Below are 18,772 nucleotides of genomic sequence, written 5' to 3'. Positions count from 1 at the left end.
GGTCAAGTTATCTTTGTGGTCCTATCACAACACTTTCCAGAAGAAAGGTTTAACGTCTTTGGTTTTCTTCCCTCTTTCTAGAGGGAAACTCTCACTTGCAAATGTAAAACTTTCCTCTGAAGAATTTTTTGCTAAATAAGTGGTGATGAGCAAAAATGTCATGGTATATCCAAACAAAAATCTCATATTTTCTTCAGTGTTCAGTGATCTCAACACACCTCTGAATTTTCCAGTCTGCTTCAGAGAACAGACCATGGACTTGAAAATGTCTATATGCGTAATGGATGTCCAAACTCTTAGTATAGTCAGTAGAGGTCCAGTTAAAGGAATCTGGAAAGTGATACATCTAGCCTAAAACAGGCACATTTAGTTGGATAAAATTAGTCAGTTAGGCAAGATGAATTTCACCAATGTGACATTCCCCTTTAAGCTACCAACAGGCACCACAAACCTGGAGATTTTCCTTTTCTATACTGCTCAGGCTGAGAGCTGTGAACAGCACAGTGTCAACATACTCAAACATGAGGGATCTTGGGATGCCTCCAAGTGGGCAGGAAGTGATGGGATAAAATGTACTAGAGGACTGTGCTGACGCCAATGTGAAGGCAGTGCTAGTGAAGGTGAAGCAGAAATTATGATTTTGTGCACACAGAAAAGATAGATTATCCAAGCGGAAAATGGTAGCAGACACTAGGTGAGAAGCAACAGTGTGTTACTGAGTCTCTCAGAGAAACTGGAGCTCTGCACCTTGTCATGGATGCCTTTTCACCGGAGGAAATGAGCAGGCTATTTGGCAAAGAACAGTAAGAGGCGACAGGCAGCTGCAAGAACCTGTCATCATTGGTGGCGATGGAACAAAGTGTCAATCCTGGCAATAGTAAATCTCAGCCAATGGGTTGACTTTGCATCCATCTGGTTTGATGCATTTTGCAGTACAGATCATAGTTATATCCAGATTCTCTTGCAGGCATTTCTATCGACTGTGGTGAGCTATCATACAGCACAAAGGTATGTGTCCTTGCAGAGAAGAGAGTAACTACAGGTGTGTTTCTCTTGTTCAAGCAAAAATGCTTTCCCTTAATCATGACTGAGGAAGGAAGCAGAGCCATTTAGCAAACAAACAAGATCACTCTACTCTTAGGCAGGAAGGAATATATTTATTACTGGATCGTGTTCCCCAAGTGGAGTAATCTTTTAGAGGGGATGCAGGTCTCTTTTACCAGGGGGATTTATTTTAAGTGCTCACTGTCTGACGCATTATAAATACTCTTGCTCTTCAGAGGTATTTTTATAAGCCTCAGGAATAAGCCTTCCTAATGGTCTGGAAAATAGAGAGATGATTAGCAGCCATCAAATGGCACTGTGGGCAAGGAAATTATTTTAAGACTTATTCAAAAAACTGTACAGATTATTCCTGGAAGCCTCTTTCAGTACACTGCTGATTACTGCCATGCTGAAGGTCAGGACTGGCTTACTGCTTATCAGTTGTTTTTTTTTAATTTTTTTTTCTAGGTGCATTGAAATCTTTATGGCAGGAGGGATCAGCTTGAAAATGCCTGTGTTATCAATGGGTGAGGAAGAAGGTGAGCTCAAAACTGCCTGGCCCAAGACTGAGCGTCCTCAGGGAGACCAGCAGCTGAAATGGAGCCAGGAAGGGCCGCACTCCATGCTGACACTTGAAATGTGGCATGTTTCATTCCTACAGCTGCAAGAGAACTGGATTCATAGCTGAATTTCTCCTTTACCATTCAAGGAAGTACAGTCAAGACATGGTCATCTGTCTTCACTCCACTGGTCCCAGTAATTCTCCCAGCTAGTTTGTTCTTTCAAAGAGATAATGAAGGAAATCATGTATGGTGATTTCTCCTAACACTGTGTGAGAATGGAGTGATCTACTAGGACGAAGCATGATGAACAATATCATGTCTTGTATCCAAGAGCCCAGAAAACTATGACAAGTTGTTTGAGATTTTAAAGTTTCTACCTGCTCTGCTGGTTTATTATTGCAAGGTCTGAAGCAGGGAGACTGTGAACTGATTCTTCAGCTTGCATTTGAGTTTCAAATCTCTGCATTTGTTTTCTTTCCATCTCTTTCAATGCTTCAAGGAGCCATGTATGGTACTGAAATAATGTAGTATCTGTCTCTTCATGATATTTCAGTTCCTAGTTGATGGAAATGCCATGAAAGAAACACATCTCAAAGTAGTTTCATAAATGGCTCATTGAGACATTTAAAAAGCCTGTAAAGCTGGAAACACAAACAATAAGATCACTATTTTTAAGCACTGGCAATGCAGGATATTAGGGTTTATTTGAGTTCCTGTGGAATCATTTTGCATTGCCCAAGCAACCGGTTTGCAGCTTACTAAAACTGCTCTGCAGCTGTCCTTAAAAAGAGTTGAAACAAACATATATTGGGGCATCCTGAAACAAGCTAAGACTAGAAACAAGCAAGGATAAGAAAAGTGGTGCTGGAAAAATTTTCAAGACCAACTCAGAATTAATAATTCTCCCCTATTTCTACAACGTATCCTACTAAAACAGTTGGAAAGGTCTAAGCAGTTATTTGTTCTGATTCCCTGAAACCAGATATGCCTGGTTTTACCTCAACCTTTGGTACATTCTAGGGCAGAACTGAAAACTGCATTACTTTTCTTTCAGCATGTCTCACTTTCAAGCTTATGGGGGCCTAGAGGCAAACGGAACAACTCTGGATATGAGGAAGCTTTTCTGGGGGGAAGCAGAACTTCTACAGCTCATACTTTTTTCTAAATCCTTCTCCAGAGCACTTCTATGGGCCAAGAAGGCTTAGCCAAAACTCTGCCAGGAGCATGTTAGGGTAGGATGTATTATCACGCACCTCCATTGAGGATTCATCACTCTTAGACCCAGACACTAAGAATAAATCCCTTCTAGTCACCACTGTCAGGGCATCACCAGAGAGGCAGTGTTTGTTCTTAACACATTTTCCATGAATTTCGATCTTAGCGAAAAGCTTTGTGGAGGTTGGAGACATCCACATTATGCATTAATAACAAATACTTTAGATTTAATCTTCCTGCCTGGTCTACACCACCTTGAACAGAAGGTGTTGAATGGTAGGAGATGATAGCTAAATGGACTCAGGGATATGAAGCGGTAGACTCTGAAATGGTCCCTTCTATCCCAATGTTTGTTCTTTAATCATCAATGTAAGGGATATCTTTTTCCTCAGAGGGAAAAAGTAAATATTAACCATAGCATCTCACTGAAACATGATTTGTTTTTGAATGAGGTCCATGTCCCCCTCTGAAGAAGGATAAACTGATGCACAGGGAAATGAGGTGGATTGCCACAGGTCAGACAGACTGGTAGCCTAAGTCTGAGCCAGGTGGTAGGACACAGCTCCCCGAGAGACCACCCAGTTGCTCTGTAAGCTCTCACATTCTTGCATATCTGGAGCAAACTCCGTGATAACTCTCCTCACTCCCCAGAAATGGCCAACCTGTGATTTACAGCACTGAGCAAAGGGTGGTTCAGCACCTGCCTCTCCTTGTGAGGCTCACAGAGGCACAACACCTCTGCTACCCTCTTGTTCAGAGGAAAGCAGTACAGGTTAGTGTTCAGACTCTTTTGGGGTCTGCTTACTATCTAGTCTCCATTCACCTGCACAGGCTCCTGGATTGGGTGGTGCATATTAGCCTGGACTCAATTCAGTTTTCTGACTGGTGACTGAAGGCTGCTTGCTGCAGAACTGATAATCCACCCACTTTGTAAAGAAGGTGCAGATTAAATCACTCAAGTGATTGAGCGCATCCTCAATGTGTAATTCAACTAGTTCATTGAAAGACAATTTCTGCTACTTTGAAAGGAAACAAGCACTCAACGAAAGAAAGTCAGCCAGACCAAAATATTTTTAGAGGTAATGTTTACCTTCATAATGCAGCAATAAAAGGTAAAAAAAGCCACAAAATATCTAAAATCTTGAGTTGAGAATGTACAAAACAAAGTCATAATAAAAAGAAAATTGTTTTACAAAGTTTCAAAATGAATTTAAACAGTAAACATATGAAAGCATGGAAAATCTAAAACAAGGTTTTGTATATACTAAATAATAAATTACAATTCTAAAATAAAGAAAGGAAAGCAATAACCGTTCTGTCTCACCTACAGCATTTTTCATTGCATCTTTCTTCAGGGGAATGACAATGATAGCTGTAAATCTTGACTTAGATAATTTTCAGTAGCATTGAGTACTTTCAGGGAACCGAACTCTGCTAAATACCTCCCCTGCCCATTGTGATAGCAATTTGAGATCATTACTTTTTTTTTTTTTGCTTTTTATTTTCTTTTTTGTTGTTGTTGTTACTGGCTAAGAGAAAACCTCTCTAACCCACCCATCAATGTGAATATATGTATATATACATATATGTGTGTTTAGGATACCCTTCTTGGGAAGTTTGTACTAAAATCAGAAAAAGAAGATAGCATAAAGGTGCTTATTTCCCAGTGATCAGGTTGGCTGGTTCTTTAGTTGGTTCTATCTATCCTTTCTTATGCTCTGGTTCATAGAAGCCTGGTACAATCCCCCAAAACACTTTAGGAGGAAGATGCTGTCCTAAGATGCCCATGGATGGATTTTCCTTTGTGCTTCTAACAGTGTCAGGGCTCTGGGTTGTGGTGCAGCACCAAGTCTGTTGGGTTGGCCAGGTGAGGGCTGCTGTTCACCTCCAGCATCAAGTCAGACTGCATCTGTCCTGTCTGTATGAAAACACTGAGATGATGACTTTGAGAACTCTTTAGGGTGTAGACAAGTCCCTTTGTGTAATTTGGATAAACCAGGAGATTTATTGTTGTGAACTTTCTTTTTCGCTTTATACCGTTGCCTCTTGCTCTTCAGGATCTCCTATTTCTTTGGCTTGGAGTTGCCGAAGGTGACAAAAACTACGCCCGGCTCCTGAAAACTGCCATTGGTGTGGAAGCTTTCACTTGGGCTCTTCAAGTACCTCCGAAACAGGGGTGTGGCAGATACCTCATATCTGGGGTGAGATGCCACATTGCATGTGGAGGATGTTTGGGTCTCGGATTGCTTGGTGACTGTAGTGGACGAGGTGATGATTTTGTTTCCAAACTGATCCATTTCCTCGTACTGCTCTGTGACTGTCCGAGTGGCTCCATAGAGCTTGGATCCATCAGGCCCCGTCTGCAGCTCCAAGATGCTTTTCTGCCTTCGTGGGTTCTGTGGGCTGGGGACATTCAGAGAGCAATAGTCTGAAAAGCCTCCTTTGATCCCACAGTGGCAGCTGCCTTTGGAGGTGTCCAGAGGGCACCTTTCTTTCTCATTGATCTGATGATTGTCTTTGCCAAGGGGAAGCTGCTTCATTGAGCTCAGCCCAGCTTTCATTTGGATGGGCTCTGGTCTGTTCTCGAAGGAAGCGAGGTCATGCCCAGCAGACCCTGCTGATGGATGGCTAAAGGAGCTAAAGTTGTCCTGAGCGAAGGCATCCTTCTTTCCTGAAGCATTGAGACAGTCCGGTGAAGGGATTTCCCATGGGGAATGTGCAGTCCTGGGTGATTCTGCAGGTTTCCTGGCAGCAGATTCGATGGAGATGTAGGAAGGTGAGGAGGGAGAACTGACACGAGGATGAATGAGGCGGGGGACCTCTAGCTCTGCTTTGGGTACTTCAATGTTTTCCGCCGCCTTTGCACACCCCACAGGCACTGCCTCCCCTGTCTCCAGTGTGGTGCCCTCCTGCTTGGCTTTGCTTGAGACAATGCTGATTTTACGGATATTGCTGCTGCTCACAGGGCTCTGGGTGTTCCCTAGAGACTCCTTGAACAGCCCAGAGAGCCCAGCTATGTCTGACTCAGACTTGAGGCTAGAAACGGAATAAAGAGCTTTCCTGATGGCCTCCTCGATGTCCAGGAGCCGGGAGAGTGTCTGTTCCTTCAGGTGGGCAATCTCAGCACTCGCTCGCTCCAGGTCCCCAAAAACCAGCTCCACTGAGGAGATGCTGTCAGTGTCCTCCTTCACTGGTGTCTCAGCCCTGGACTGTTGCTTGGCCTGGTGGGCCTTCTGGTGAACCACCCAGTCAGGGACCTTTTCGAAGAAACTCCTCAGGGCTTTCACATCCACTTTGCTTGTCTCTTCTTCAAACTCCTTCACCCGAGTCAAGATCTCTTGCAGCTCCTCCTGCCTCCTCAGGTTCTCAAAGATCTCCATAGCCTCCTTGACATTGCCTTTCATGATCTCCTCTTTATGCACAGACAGCCTCTTTCGACGTTCATCTTCTGTTTCTCTCTTGGGTTTTTCTCTCATGGTCACTGCTGGCTTCTCCTGGGCAGGCATCTCTGCCTCCATATCAGGACATTTCAATTGCCTGCTATTCTCCTGCTGTTGCTCCTGGAAGGAGTTCATTGGCTGCTGATGGAAGGACATTGAATGACCCTCTTGTCTCTGCTCTTTCACCTGCTGTGTGACTCTCTGACCATCCCATGATCCGTAAGCATTAGACACACTTTCCCTTTCCACCTTGGGTGAGGCATTTTGTGCAATGTCATCTCTCCCTTTGGGAGGAGTAGTGCAGCCCACAGAGGAGGTGCTTAGTTCAGTCTGCCCTAGTGCGTTAAGCATCCTTGCTCCACTGGGACAGGCTAACTGTGATACTGAAGTGCACCGGTCCTCTTGGCTGCACAGCTGTCTATGCCTCCGAATTATCTCATCTGGACAGCTCTTTGGAGCTGCTGCTTTCTCTCTCTTCATTCCTTGCTCAGCTTCAAAACCAACCACTCCATTTTTAAGTGTCTTTGAGGTCTTAGCAGTGTCTGATTCTACATTACTTTGTCCTCCTTTGCTCATCTTGTACCTTTCTTCCGCAATTTGAAGAGGGGTTTTGACAATGTCTTTTGGTGGCTGTCTCTCACAGCTCACATCCTGAACAGTGACAGATTTGTGCACTGGTGACTCTGAAGTGCAGCATTTTGCCTGAACCTCCCTGTGGCCTGATTGTTCCTGCACATCCATGCAACACAATCCCAGCTCTGATGGTGGAGACTTTGGCTTGCTGACCTCCCTCAGGCATGGAGGTTTTGGAGGCAGGGATGGAGGGATAGGTTTAGTTGATTTGTCTTTGCTATTGCTTGCAGGGGCAGAATGTGCCTCATATGAGAGATGCTCAGGTTTTGGAGGAGGAACAGGTTTTTTCCTTAGTGGGGCAGTAATTTCTGGTTTTGGAGGAATTCTGGGCTTCTCTGCAGGACTCTGATCACTGGATTTGGAGGACAGAGGAGAGAGGGCAGGAAGGGGGTTCTGTAGTGTTGCAGAACATCCTGGGGCTTCATCTTGGCTGGTTGGCTGTGGAAGGGCACCTTCTGTTGTTGCTTTAGATGAGGGTGGGCAATGCTCTGCTTTCATCACAGCAACTGGGGGAGGAGGAGGAGAGTCATTATCAGCCTGCGACCCTGAAGCCACTACAGCTGTCTGATTACTAATGTCTTGAGTCTCATTTTTCTTTTTACACACAGAATAGGACTGCCCTGCATTTCTGTATATCATAGCGGCTTTAAAATCCCCTCTGGAGACATTAACGTTAGACTTTTCCAGTGACTGAAGTGTGGCCTTTAAATTACCTCGAACAATATCCTCCTTTTCTACCAGGCGCTGTTCTGTGGTGGCACTTTGCAGTGCTCTGATAGCTGTCTGTACATCCCCTCTGATAATAACATCTCGCTCTCTTTCTTCTTGCACTGATTGCTCTTTGTAATCAGACTCAAGAAAAGGGTTTACATAGGTTTTCACAGGCTTGGCAGTATAAAGGCCATCCTTAATGCTAACATCTGCACTAGGCACAACTTGGCTTTCCTGGCTCAACAGCTGTCCTCCCTGTACTTCCTCAGAAGCACTGACCTTTTTGTGTGATGCTATGGTCTTCTGAGACACGCCTGTGTGGGTCTTGGATGCCTCCTGCATTTTAGTGGTGGTGGTCCTGATGGCAGTGCTGGTGCTTTCCTGTTTGGTTGCAGAGTCTTGCTGGTGTGTGTTTGATTGAAGGGTCATTGTCCTCTGTGTGCTGGCTGCCTGATGCCTGCAGGCCACATGGACTTCCTCCCTGCTCCTCTGTAGCTTGCTCTGGACGTGGTGCTGAATGCTTTTCGCCTCTGCTGTTGCTAGCCTCAGGCTTTGCATTGCAGCCTGGAGATCACTCCCAAGTGCCTTTTCTTCTGGCTGTGCTGACATCTGGCTGGCTTCTCCAGCCACGAAGCTCTGGTGTTTCCCAGCTACTTTGTCCCTCTGAGCTGTCACTGTGGTCTGGGCTGTGCCTTGTGTCACAGTTTTGGGTTCCATCAAACTGGCAGAGACGGTCTCTTCTTTCTCTGTCATTTGTTGCTTCTTGCTGCCATTTGCAACCCTTTGAATTGACTTTGTAGTCACTTTAAGCCCCCCCGAAAGAATTTCTTCCTTTCCCATAACTGTGGGCAAGCTCAGGGGCTTCCCAAGACAATGCACAGTGGTGCCTCTCAAACCCACTGCATGCACAGCCTCTCTGTCTAATGCGCCCTCTTTGCCCATGCTTTCACATGCACACAGTTTTTTTGCTCCCTCCATGGCCCCTGGCTCACCCTCTGCAATAACTTTCTCTGTTTGTTCATCCCTTTGTAAGATATGTATCATGGACCTCTGCACATCCTGTGGTGCACTCTCAGCTGTCCCCTGCTCTGCTTGAGAAGAGACGAGGGACTGTATCTCTGACTCCTGCTGGAGGTTCTTCAGATACTCCAGATCTCCCTTCTCAATGCAGCTGGTGAAAAGCTGGACATTCCCCTTCTCATTGTCTTCCCGCTTGACGGTTGCTGTTGCTCTCTGTCCCTGAGAAGAAGCCAGCAGGTTCCCTATTGTGGTCTTCACATCCCCCTTGACAACTTTTTGCTGGACAGAGTGGAACAAGAGGGAGTAGAGAGTCATCTTCACTGATCCTGTCTTTGTCTCTTGTAAGACCATCCCCTTTTTGATGGAGGCCTCTTGACTGAGGAGGCCCTGGACAGCCTTAGCCACATTTCCACTTATGTCCTCTTTGCTTTTAACAGCTTCACTCAGGTCTAGTAGCTGCAATGGGCTCACTTTGATCTTGCCCTCTCTGTCCTCCTCCACCAGCACTCCCTGTGCTTCCACGTTGGTTCTGTGCAGAAGCTGTAGCATGATCCTTTGCAAATGGCCTCCCACAATCTCTTCTTTCAGTACTTCTGGAGCACCTGGGCTGCTGAGCTGGTACTTCACCATCTTCACACTTTCCATATCATTGGCTTCAATGAGGATCCCACTGTGCTGAATAGCCTGGCAAGCGCAGAGCATCTCCAAAGTCTCCTTCATGGTCCTTTCTTTCACTTCTGTTTCTACATGGCCTTCAGAAGCACTCAGCTTATCCAAAGGTGTGCTCTCAAAGAGCCACGTTGTGCTTTTTACATCTGCATGAGGGATAGCTTCTTGGACCTCAGCACTGGCTGTCACATCCACGTCCTTGAGGGTGTCCATCGGCTGGGTTTCAAACAACCAGGTGCAGCGTTTCACATCCCCTTTCTGGCTGTCCTCTCTCTGCACCGTGCTAATAGATGAGCTTCTGTCTGCATCCCCATGAAGGGAGTCCACAGGCTGGTTTTCAAAAAGCCAGGTGGACGTCCTCACATCACCCCGTTGGACATCACTGACGCTGACCATCCTCACATACTTCTTTTGGCCCACCTTTTGGGACTCAAAGAGTTCCTTATTGGACTGAACATCTCCCTTCAGCACATCATCTACTGTTCTGGGCACAGACCTCTTTTCCCTGGAGAAGGAGTCAAGAGGTTCTGTCTCAAACCTCCACCGGGCAGCCTGGACATCCCCTTTCTTGATATCCTCTTGGGTGACGGCCCTAATCACAAACACCTCTTCTTCCTTTTTGATCTGGTCCAGGGGCTTAGTTTCGAACAACCACCGGGCACCTTTCACATCACCTTTCATGATTTCTTCTTTCTGCACTGAGGTGACCTCATGGTATCCCCCCTCTTTATCCTGGATAGCATACAAGGGCTGGCTTTCAAAGAGCATCGTGCAGGACTTGACATTGACTTTTTTCATGGTGTCTTTCTGGATCTTCTGGATCTCTGTCTCATCCACCTCATCATGAATTTGGTCAAGGGAGTAGGTCTCAAATATGAACCTTTTGCCTCTAACATCTCCCCCCTTGGTATCCTTCTCTGGAGGGATTTCCTGGATGCCTTCAGAACTGTCCTTCAGGGAGTCCATGGGGAAGTTCTCAAAAAGCCAAGTGAACTTGTGCACAGATCCAGCTTCAATCTTTCCATCATCCTTCACGACCACTGTTGGTTTAGTTGCTGTATCCAAGGGCTTAGCTTCAAAGAACTCCTTCACTCTGGACACTTCTCCAGACTGTATCTCCACACGACTGCAGTACCGCACAGTTTCCTTGAGGTCAGCTTTACTGGCAACACTGCTGCCCAATGGTTCGGTCTCAAACAGATGTCGGACAGTTTTGACATCAACTCCCTCTACGTCATCCTGACTGTATGCTTTGCTGACTTGCAAATACTGCTCCTCCTGGCCTTTCAGAGAGTCCAGGGGCTGGGTCTCAAACATCCATGTGTATGACTTCACATCAGCTTGGGGTACATAGCCATTCTCTTCCTGCTTCTTTTCAGCCTTCTCATACAGGGTGTTGATGGGCTGGGTCTCAAAAAGCCACCTGCAGGTCTTCACATCTCCCCTCTGGGAGACCTCCCGCTTCACCAATGGGTGCTCCTCACCTTGCATGGCTTGGTGGTGAATGACATCCATGGGCTGAGTTTCAAAGAGCCACTTGGCTGTTCTAACGTCACCAGCTACCACCTCCTGTTTTGTGATCCCACGTATTATGTCCACTTTCTTGGTGCTTTCATCAAACTGGTCCAGCGGTCTGGTTTCAAACATCCACTTATAGTTCTTGACATCACCACTGATGACTTGCTCTCTGCTTACAGAGGTGACTTCGTGGAAATTACCAAAGCTGTCTTTAATGGCATACAGAGGTGTTGTCTCGAACAGGATTTGGTTGGCTTTGACGTTCCCAGCAGGAATCTGCTCCTCTTCTTTGGTGATGGGCTCAGCATTAGCCTGCTTAATGCTGTCTAATGGAAGAGTCTCAAACAGAATCTTGAAAGACTTCACATCCCCTTTTACCACCTCTTCTGCACTGGCAGCTGAAATTTCTTCCTCAGATGCTGTAGAGATGCTGCTGAGCGGACAGGTCTCAAAGACATGTTTTCTTTGCTTCACATCTCCCTTCTCCTCTGCTGAAAGCTCTACTTTTTTTAAATGTCCCACCTCAAAATTATCTTTCAGAGTTTCCATTGGCTGGGTCTCAAATAGCCAGAGTGTAGATTTCACATCACCTCCAATGACTTGTTCTTTGGCTGTGACACTCTCTGAAGCTTCTCCTTTCAGAGAATCAAGAGCCTGGGTCTCAAACAGCATTCGTTGCTTACTAACATCCGCCCCTGTGGTAAAATCCATTGAAGCCTTAAAATCCTGTTCTTCCACTGTAATTTCTCTGATGGCATCCAGAGGCTGAGTTTCAAATATCCACCTTGCTCCACTGACATCTGGCCTTCCTAGTTCTTCCAGTGAAATCCCACGGATTATTTGCACTTTGGAAGTGTCCTTGTTGATGGTATCCAGTGGTTGAGTCTCAAACAGCCAGCGAGCAGTCCTGACTGCATTGCTCTGTATTTCTTCTCGGCAAACAGATTTGATCTCATGGATATTCCCAGTTTTGTCTCTGATGGCACAGAGTGGCTCTGTTTGGAAAAGCTTGATAGTCTTCTTGACATCACCTTTTAGTTCCTGGATTTCTGACTTGAGTTGTAAGATGCTCTTCTCCTCCACTGAGCAGCAGCGCCCTATAGCATCCAAGGACTGGGCTTCAAAGAGCTGTCTGGCACCTTTCACATCACCTCCCTGGACAGGCTCCTTGAGAACTGCCTCCTGCACTTCTGTTTCATCTGAGTACAGTTTGTTTAAGGAGTCTAGCGGCTGGGTTTCAAACAGCCACCTGGCGGTATGCACATCCCCTTTGGCATGGTCTGTTTCTGATACCTTGGCTGGTGTTGACAGCCTGTCCCCATTGACTGACTGACTTTCGAACCTCAGGGAAGTACTTTTCACATCCCCACCAGGAATGACCTCTTCTTCTGTCAGCTTCTTTGTGGCTTGATGGTCCCCAATAGAGTCAAGCGCCCAGTTCTCAAAGATCCAGCGCATGGACTGAACCTCCCCTGGCAGGACTTTGTCCAGGTTCACAGAGGCCTGTGCATTGGGATCTTCAGTATTAAGCATTTCTGCCAGGTCCTCAGTCACAGCTTCTTCCAAGTTCTTCCTGAGCTCAGGATGCATGTGTCTGTACAGCCTCCTTAGCTCATTCACTTGGCGCTGCTGGTAGAACTTGGAGAAGGATTGCTTCGTAGGAGGCATGGGGAGTGGGCTGGGATCCTGGTTCCCCGCAGCGAGAGTGCTGACTTGGACCAAGCCAAGGGCAGGAGCGGGAGATAAATCCTCTTCCATTTTCTTGATGGCAATTTTAGATGATTTCTGAACCTCTGCCATCTTTAGGGAAACAGTTTTAAATGTCAGCATTGTCTCTTCCCACCCAGTCCAGTGGCCATTAGTAGTGCAAACGGCAAAAGAAAAAGCCATCCAAACAAAGGAAATCAATGCACCTACTGAGCTCCATACCTTTGGTTCAGTAGCACACAGCACTCCAAAGCATCACACCACTGCACATGCTCCAGGCTCGGTGTTAGCTCTGAATCCACAGCAATGAACTCTAAAGCAAGGTCTCTAATCCAGGCACGTACAGTGGCTAGCCTGGAGTTCCTGGGCTTCAATCCAGCTACAGCGTAACAGCGATGCCCGATTTGGACTGTGTCGGCAAGAGACATGGACCACAAGAATAGCATAAAGAAGGCTATGTTTGAGTAGCAAGCTAAGAGTTAACTTCTCCCTCCTGCTCCCATGTGTCCAGGGCAGCGTGGGGTCCTGAAGAGAGTCAGGGAACGTGGCTATGGGTTGAGGAGAAGGCCAAAGAGCAACTCGCAAAGAGGTGTCAAGAAGAAAATGGGTGGAGGGAACCAAATAAATGTGTGAAACTGAGTTGATGAGGACAGTCCATTTCTGGACAATCTCCAACTATATAACTCTATATCATTATTTTGCATGAGAATAGATGCACAGTTATACATTGGAGACTTAAATACAGATCAAGGGAATGAGGATAAAATGAGAGGCACTTAACTACGATCCACTTAGACCTATCCCATTTAGCATGTTCTGTAAGAACGAGTAACTCGCTGCAGACCTGGAAGCCAATATATCGTTGTTATGTCACAGCAGAGTTCATTTGCCTCAACTCACATTCTTTTAAGCGTTCCTTTCCGGTGCTTTTCTTTGTGAATTCTCTATTTTTGGCCCCTCAGCCTGTAAACTAACTCAGTTTATAAACTGCTGGATTAGCAGGCCAAATTCTGATGTGCTCTGTTAGGAGGAGAAAGCAAGATTGGAGTAACACCCACAGCTGAGGGTCAGGAAAAGTGTGACCTTCTCAGGCTCACTCAGACTGAATTCAGCTTTTGATTTCTCAGCGGTGTTGATAAGAAAGTGAAAAGGGTTGGACTGTGGCTGTTTAGCCTACCTTTGGGCCTCACTTTCTGAATTTTTCTCCTTAGCTTGGGAACTCTGAGCGCTGAATAGCCAATTGCTGAACTGAATACCTGCGAGCTCTACTGGATTGACATTTTTCCAAAGGGAAGGTAGTTAAGGTCTATAATCATTATCTAAGAAGGACTATAATCCTGGTAGCTTTTCCTTCAGCAAAAAGACCTGCTGACCTTTGCATGCCTTCAGAGTTACACCTGTAGAGTTACGCCTGGAATATTATTAGTTGTTGCTCAAAGCAATGGTGCGCAATGTTATTTCACTCTGTTACATACAGATTGTTCCGTCTAAAAATAAGTATTGAACATTAGTAAAGAACTCCAGAATACCAAAATCAGCATATTCTGCAGCGAGTGTAAAATGTAAAGCTTTCATATGAGCCAAAATACTTTGAATGCACTTTTTTAAAAAATAAACTTATTCTGAGTCTGTGAAGAACGTCTAAACACGGGGAAGGGCGCCTGAACAGCTGATAGCTATATTCAGTATGAAAGCACTACTCACTGTCTTGTGTGGGTATTTGAATCACACTCCACCACAGCCACAAATATTTGGTTAGATAACAGTGCATATCTTTAACATTTCTTACCTTGCCTGTTTTTTGGCTGTCAGGAGAGTGAATGGAGCTGTCCTTTAAAGTACTCTGCAAAAGACAGAGAGAAATGACATCAGAGTGCATAGGCAGACACATTTGATATTTGTATATATATGTATGTGTCTATTAAAGACGGCTGAAAACCATTATGGATGAGTATGTTTTGGTTCACAGACAGTTCCGTACAGTTGGGAAAAACAATCTTATTGCAGGTTAATCACTTTTTTTTTTCCCCAAAAGTCTCAGTCAACAAAAAGAAATCCCAAACACATTTGTTTAGGGTTGGAGAAAAAAAAAAACAAAAAAAGTACTGATTTCTCCTAAATTTGATTTGGCTTGTGTTTTTGTTTATATTTAAGTAACTTAAAATAAAGTTGATTTGCATTTGTGATTACATTATGAATTTTAAGAGCTGACCTCAATGACAAATTTTTTTGAAGTTAATTTTCTTTTTTTTCTTAGACTCTTATTTTTCTTTCCCATCCAGAACAACTTATTGCAATGCAGATTAATTAAAAAGTTTCGACTAACAGAGATTCTGATGAAGAAACATTTCTCAGCAAGTAATATTGCCCGTCATGCATTGCTGAGCAAGAGCACGCTGGTCTTTCGCAGCCTGGGGCTGAAGCGAGCCCAGTGTGAGCATGGACCACGGGGCAAAAGGGCAGCTTTTAACAGCGTCTGAACCTGCTCTGTACACAGGTATGCATAATCCAGCACGTGCAATCCCGCAGTGCCCAGCATTCGCTGGCTGCTGCCACCCAGCTACCCGATGAAAAGATGGACCCTTGCAAAATAACAGCAATCAACCAGCCCCTTCCAGCCAGAAGGTGGTTCATCTCCTATAATCTGATTAGGGCCCCAGGCCCAAAGGTGCTCGGCAGCTCCAGTTCTCAATGGAAATGAAGGGCATCGCAGGTGCTCGCTCAGCCAAGATTAAACCTCCTTCCAATCTCCTGTGTTGGATCCACCAACTGTATTTTTGTGTCTCTGGCCCTGAAGTCGTCTTGCTTCTTTGAAGCCTCCTGGACTTGCATTGCTCAATGAACTACGTGTAGATAGGAGCAAATGGGGCAGGAGGTTTCTTTACTCGTTGCTTGGACATGGGATTTCTTGGGAGGGGAGCACGGCAGCAGCGCACATCGCTGCCATGTGGCAGTGAAGAGGTTATAAAACCACCCCTGGGTCAGGGGATCACAGAATCACAGAATCACAGAATCGCTGAGGTTGGAAGGGACCTCTGGAGATCATCTAGTCCAACCCCCCTGCTCAAGCAGGGTCACCTACAGCACGTTGCACAGGATTGCATCCAGGCGCGTTTTGAATATCTCCAGAGAAGGAGACTCCACCACCTCTCGGGGCAACCTGTTCCAGTGCTCTGTCACCCTCACAGTGAAGAAGTTTTTCCTCATGTTAAGATGGAAGCGTCTGTGTTTCAGTTTGTGCCCATTGCCTCGCGTCCTGTCGCTCGGCACCACTGAAAAGAGTCTGGCCCCATCCTCTCGACACCCTCCCTTTAGATACTTGTACACATTGATAAGATCTCCTCTCAGCCTTCTCTTCTCCAGGCTAAACAGGCCCAGCTCTCTCAGCCTTTCCTCATAAGAGAGATGCTCCAGTCCCCTAATCATCTTTGTAGCCCTTTGCTGGACTTGCTCCAGTAGTGCCACATCCCTCTTGTACTGGGGAGCCCAGAACTGGACGCAGTACTCCAGATGTGGCCTCACCAGGGCTGAGTAGAGGGGGAGAATCACCTCCCTCGACCTGCTGGCAACACTGTTCCTGATGCACCCCAGGATACCATTGGCCTTCTTGGCCACAAGGGCACATTGCTGCCTCATGCTTAACTTGGTGTCCAGCAGCACTCCCAGGTCCTTCTCCGCAGAGCTGCTTTCCAGCAGGTCAACCCCCAACCTGTACTGGTGCATGGGGTTATTCCTCCCCAGGTGCAGCACCCTGCACTTGCCTTTGTTGAACTTCACGAGGTTCCTCTCCGCCCACCTCTCCAGCCTGTCCTGGTCTCTCTGAATGTGGACAACATCCACTGCTCTCCCCTCATCTACACAGCCAGGCATCCATCATAGAAGGCTATCAGATTGGTTAGGCATGATTTCCCCTTGGTGAAGCCATGCTGACTACTCCTGATCACCTTCTTGTCCTCCACATGCTTGGAGATGGCCTCCAGGATGAGCTGCTCCATCACCTTTCCAGGGATGCAGGTGAGGCTGACTGGCCTGCAGCTCCCTGGGTCCTCCTTCTTGCCCTTTTTGAAGACTGGGGTGACGCTGGCTTTCTTCCAGTCATCGGGCACCTCTCCTGTTCTCCATAACCTTTCAAAGATGATGGACAGTGGCCTAGCAATAACATCTGCCAGCTCCCTCAGCACTCATGGGTGCATCTCATCAGGGCCCATGGATTTGTGGGTGTCAAGTTTGCCTGAATGAGCTTTAACCCAATCCTCCTCGACCAAGGGAAAAATCTTCCTTTCTCCAGACTTTCTCTCTTGTCTCCAGGGTCTGGGATTCCTAGGGGCTCGCCTGACAGTAAAGACTGAAGCAAAGGCGGCATTCAGTAACTCGGCCTTCTCTGTATCATTCGTCACCAGGGCACCCCCCCCCCCCCCATTCAGCAAAGGGCCCACATTTTCCCTAGTCTTCCTCTTACTGCTGATGTATTTGAAGAAGCCCTTCTTGCTGTCCTTGACATCTCTAGCCAGATTTAATTGCAAACGGGCCTTAGCCTTCCTCGTTGCATCCCTGCATACTCTGACAACGTTCCTATATTCCTCCCAAGTGGCCTGTCCCCCTTTCCACTGCGTGTAAAAGGAGGAACAGCGTGTAAACACTGCGTGTAAAAGGAGGAACAGTGGGAGGGTGCCATGGAAGACCTACATCAGAGGATGACAAATACAGGCATATGTCCTTATGTATGTTTGAACAGACACAGCATGGAGATCCATGGGTGGCTGTGTGTCCTGCATGGATGTGAGTGTGGGGTACGCATGCATGTGTGTGTGTGTATGTGTATATATATATATGTATATGTGTATATATATGAATATGTGTACATGCAACATGTAACCTCTGATAACATTTATCTTGCAGCTGGCAAGAAAAAAGCTGGCAGTTCTTGGAAACCAGTGTTCCCCCAGATTTGCAAAGCCAGCCGCTCTCTCGCCCCCTCTGAGGGTGGCTGTCTGGGATGTGGCGTCGCTGGGATGCCGCTGGCGACGGGCGCGAGGGAGGAATGCGAAGCGCGGGCACTTACGGGCCGCGGGGGGCAGCCGGCGGGAGCAGCAGCAGCAGCTGCCTGGGAGAGATAGAGAGCCGACAGCTCCTTCACCGAGGGCGCAGAGGACCTCCCTCGGCCTTGGTGCAGTATGTGGCTAGTGCCGTCTGATACGTCTAAAGACGACCACGTCCTCTCATCTGAAACAGAGACAGACGTGCGTGGTGAGACAGGTGCTGAGGACCTTGAGTGCAAGCAAGGCACGTCGCTTACTGAGGGCTCTGCCAGGAGCCTCTGCCGTTTGCACACCGATTTTTTTTTCTTTTTTTTTTGCATTACCCCGCTAGGTGTGAGCAGGATGCCTCCACCTTGGCCCCCACTGGCACGTACAGAGCTTTGTGCCCATATGAAATGTCTTAGTCCTCCTGGTTAACCAGGGTTGTCATTTCTCTGTTACTGCTGTAAAAACACGAGAAGATTCTCCTTTTATCTGCAGACTTGCATTGCTGCATTCGGACTTAGTGTGGTATTTGCGATGCTTTCTCTTTGAACAATAGGCTCTCCACCCACAAATCCAGCTTTTGCACAGACGGGGATGGGCTGATGTGCCTTTTAAATACGTGCACATTGAAAGCACTGCAACAATTCTAACATTCTCTGCCCTCAAATCTCAGCCACCCCAAATCATGAGATTTTATAAACAGCAGACTTACGATTCTTCTCTTTGTTTTCTGGGTTTTGAGTCCTTAAGTTCAGATTTTCAAGCTTTGCTCTGACATACTAAAGGAGCTGTATTTTGTCTTTATTTTAAAGCGACGGCAGCTAATGTCATCTAATAACATGACTCCAGGAGCTGGTGCTTCAAGTGCAGCACTAGTTCCCTCGGGAACCTGAGGATAAATGTCCTAGCTAACACCACCAACAAAAAGACATAGAGATAAGAGCAGAGGGACCCCCATAAGAGTGTAAAAGACTGGCTAGCATATTACTGAAAGGCGCCAAATCCCATGTTTTCTTTTGTCCTTGGTACCAGCTGCTTCTACAGATGCCCAGGCACTTTGACTCAAAACTGAGGCTGGATACCTGGGGATGCAGCTGGAAGCAATACAGATTTAGCTGCCCAAGTCTGCCAGAGGTCACTAGGACATAAGGGGAGGAAACAAAAGAGGAGACTTCCTTAATGCTTGTTTTCTGTAAGTCGCCAGGTAAGGATGGGATTTCTTTCCCTG

General features: G+C 46.5%; 1 protein-coding gene across 1 annotated transcript in view; it reads right to left on the bottom strand.

Annotated features, from left to right (window-relative positions):
* Positions 1-4,885: 4,885 nt before the first annotated feature.
* XIRP1 (xin actin binding repeat containing 1) overlaps positions 4,886-18,772 on the bottom strand; it is a 33,882-nt gene continuing 19,995 nt past the window's right edge. The window contains exons 5-7 of the mRNA XM_067292533.1: positions 17,583-17,743; positions 14,310-14,363; positions 4,886-12,613 (exon numbers count right to left, since the gene is read on the bottom strand). Coding sequence (XP_067148634.1) covers positions 4,886-12,613; positions 14,310-14,363; positions 17,583-17,743 — 7,943 coding nt within the window. The remainder of the gene's footprint in view (positions 12,614-14,309; positions 14,364-17,582; positions 17,744-18,772) is intronic.

This window comes from Apteryx mantelli, chromosome 2 (genome assembly GCF_036417845.1).
Source record: "Apteryx mantelli isolate bAptMan1 chromosome 2, bAptMan1.hap1, whole genome shotgun sequence".
Classification (NCBI taxonomy): domain Eukaryota; kingdom Metazoa; phylum Chordata; class Aves; order Apterygiformes; family Apterygidae; genus Apteryx; species Apteryx mantelli.
This window is presented reverse-complemented; position numbering and strand designations above follow the sequence as displayed.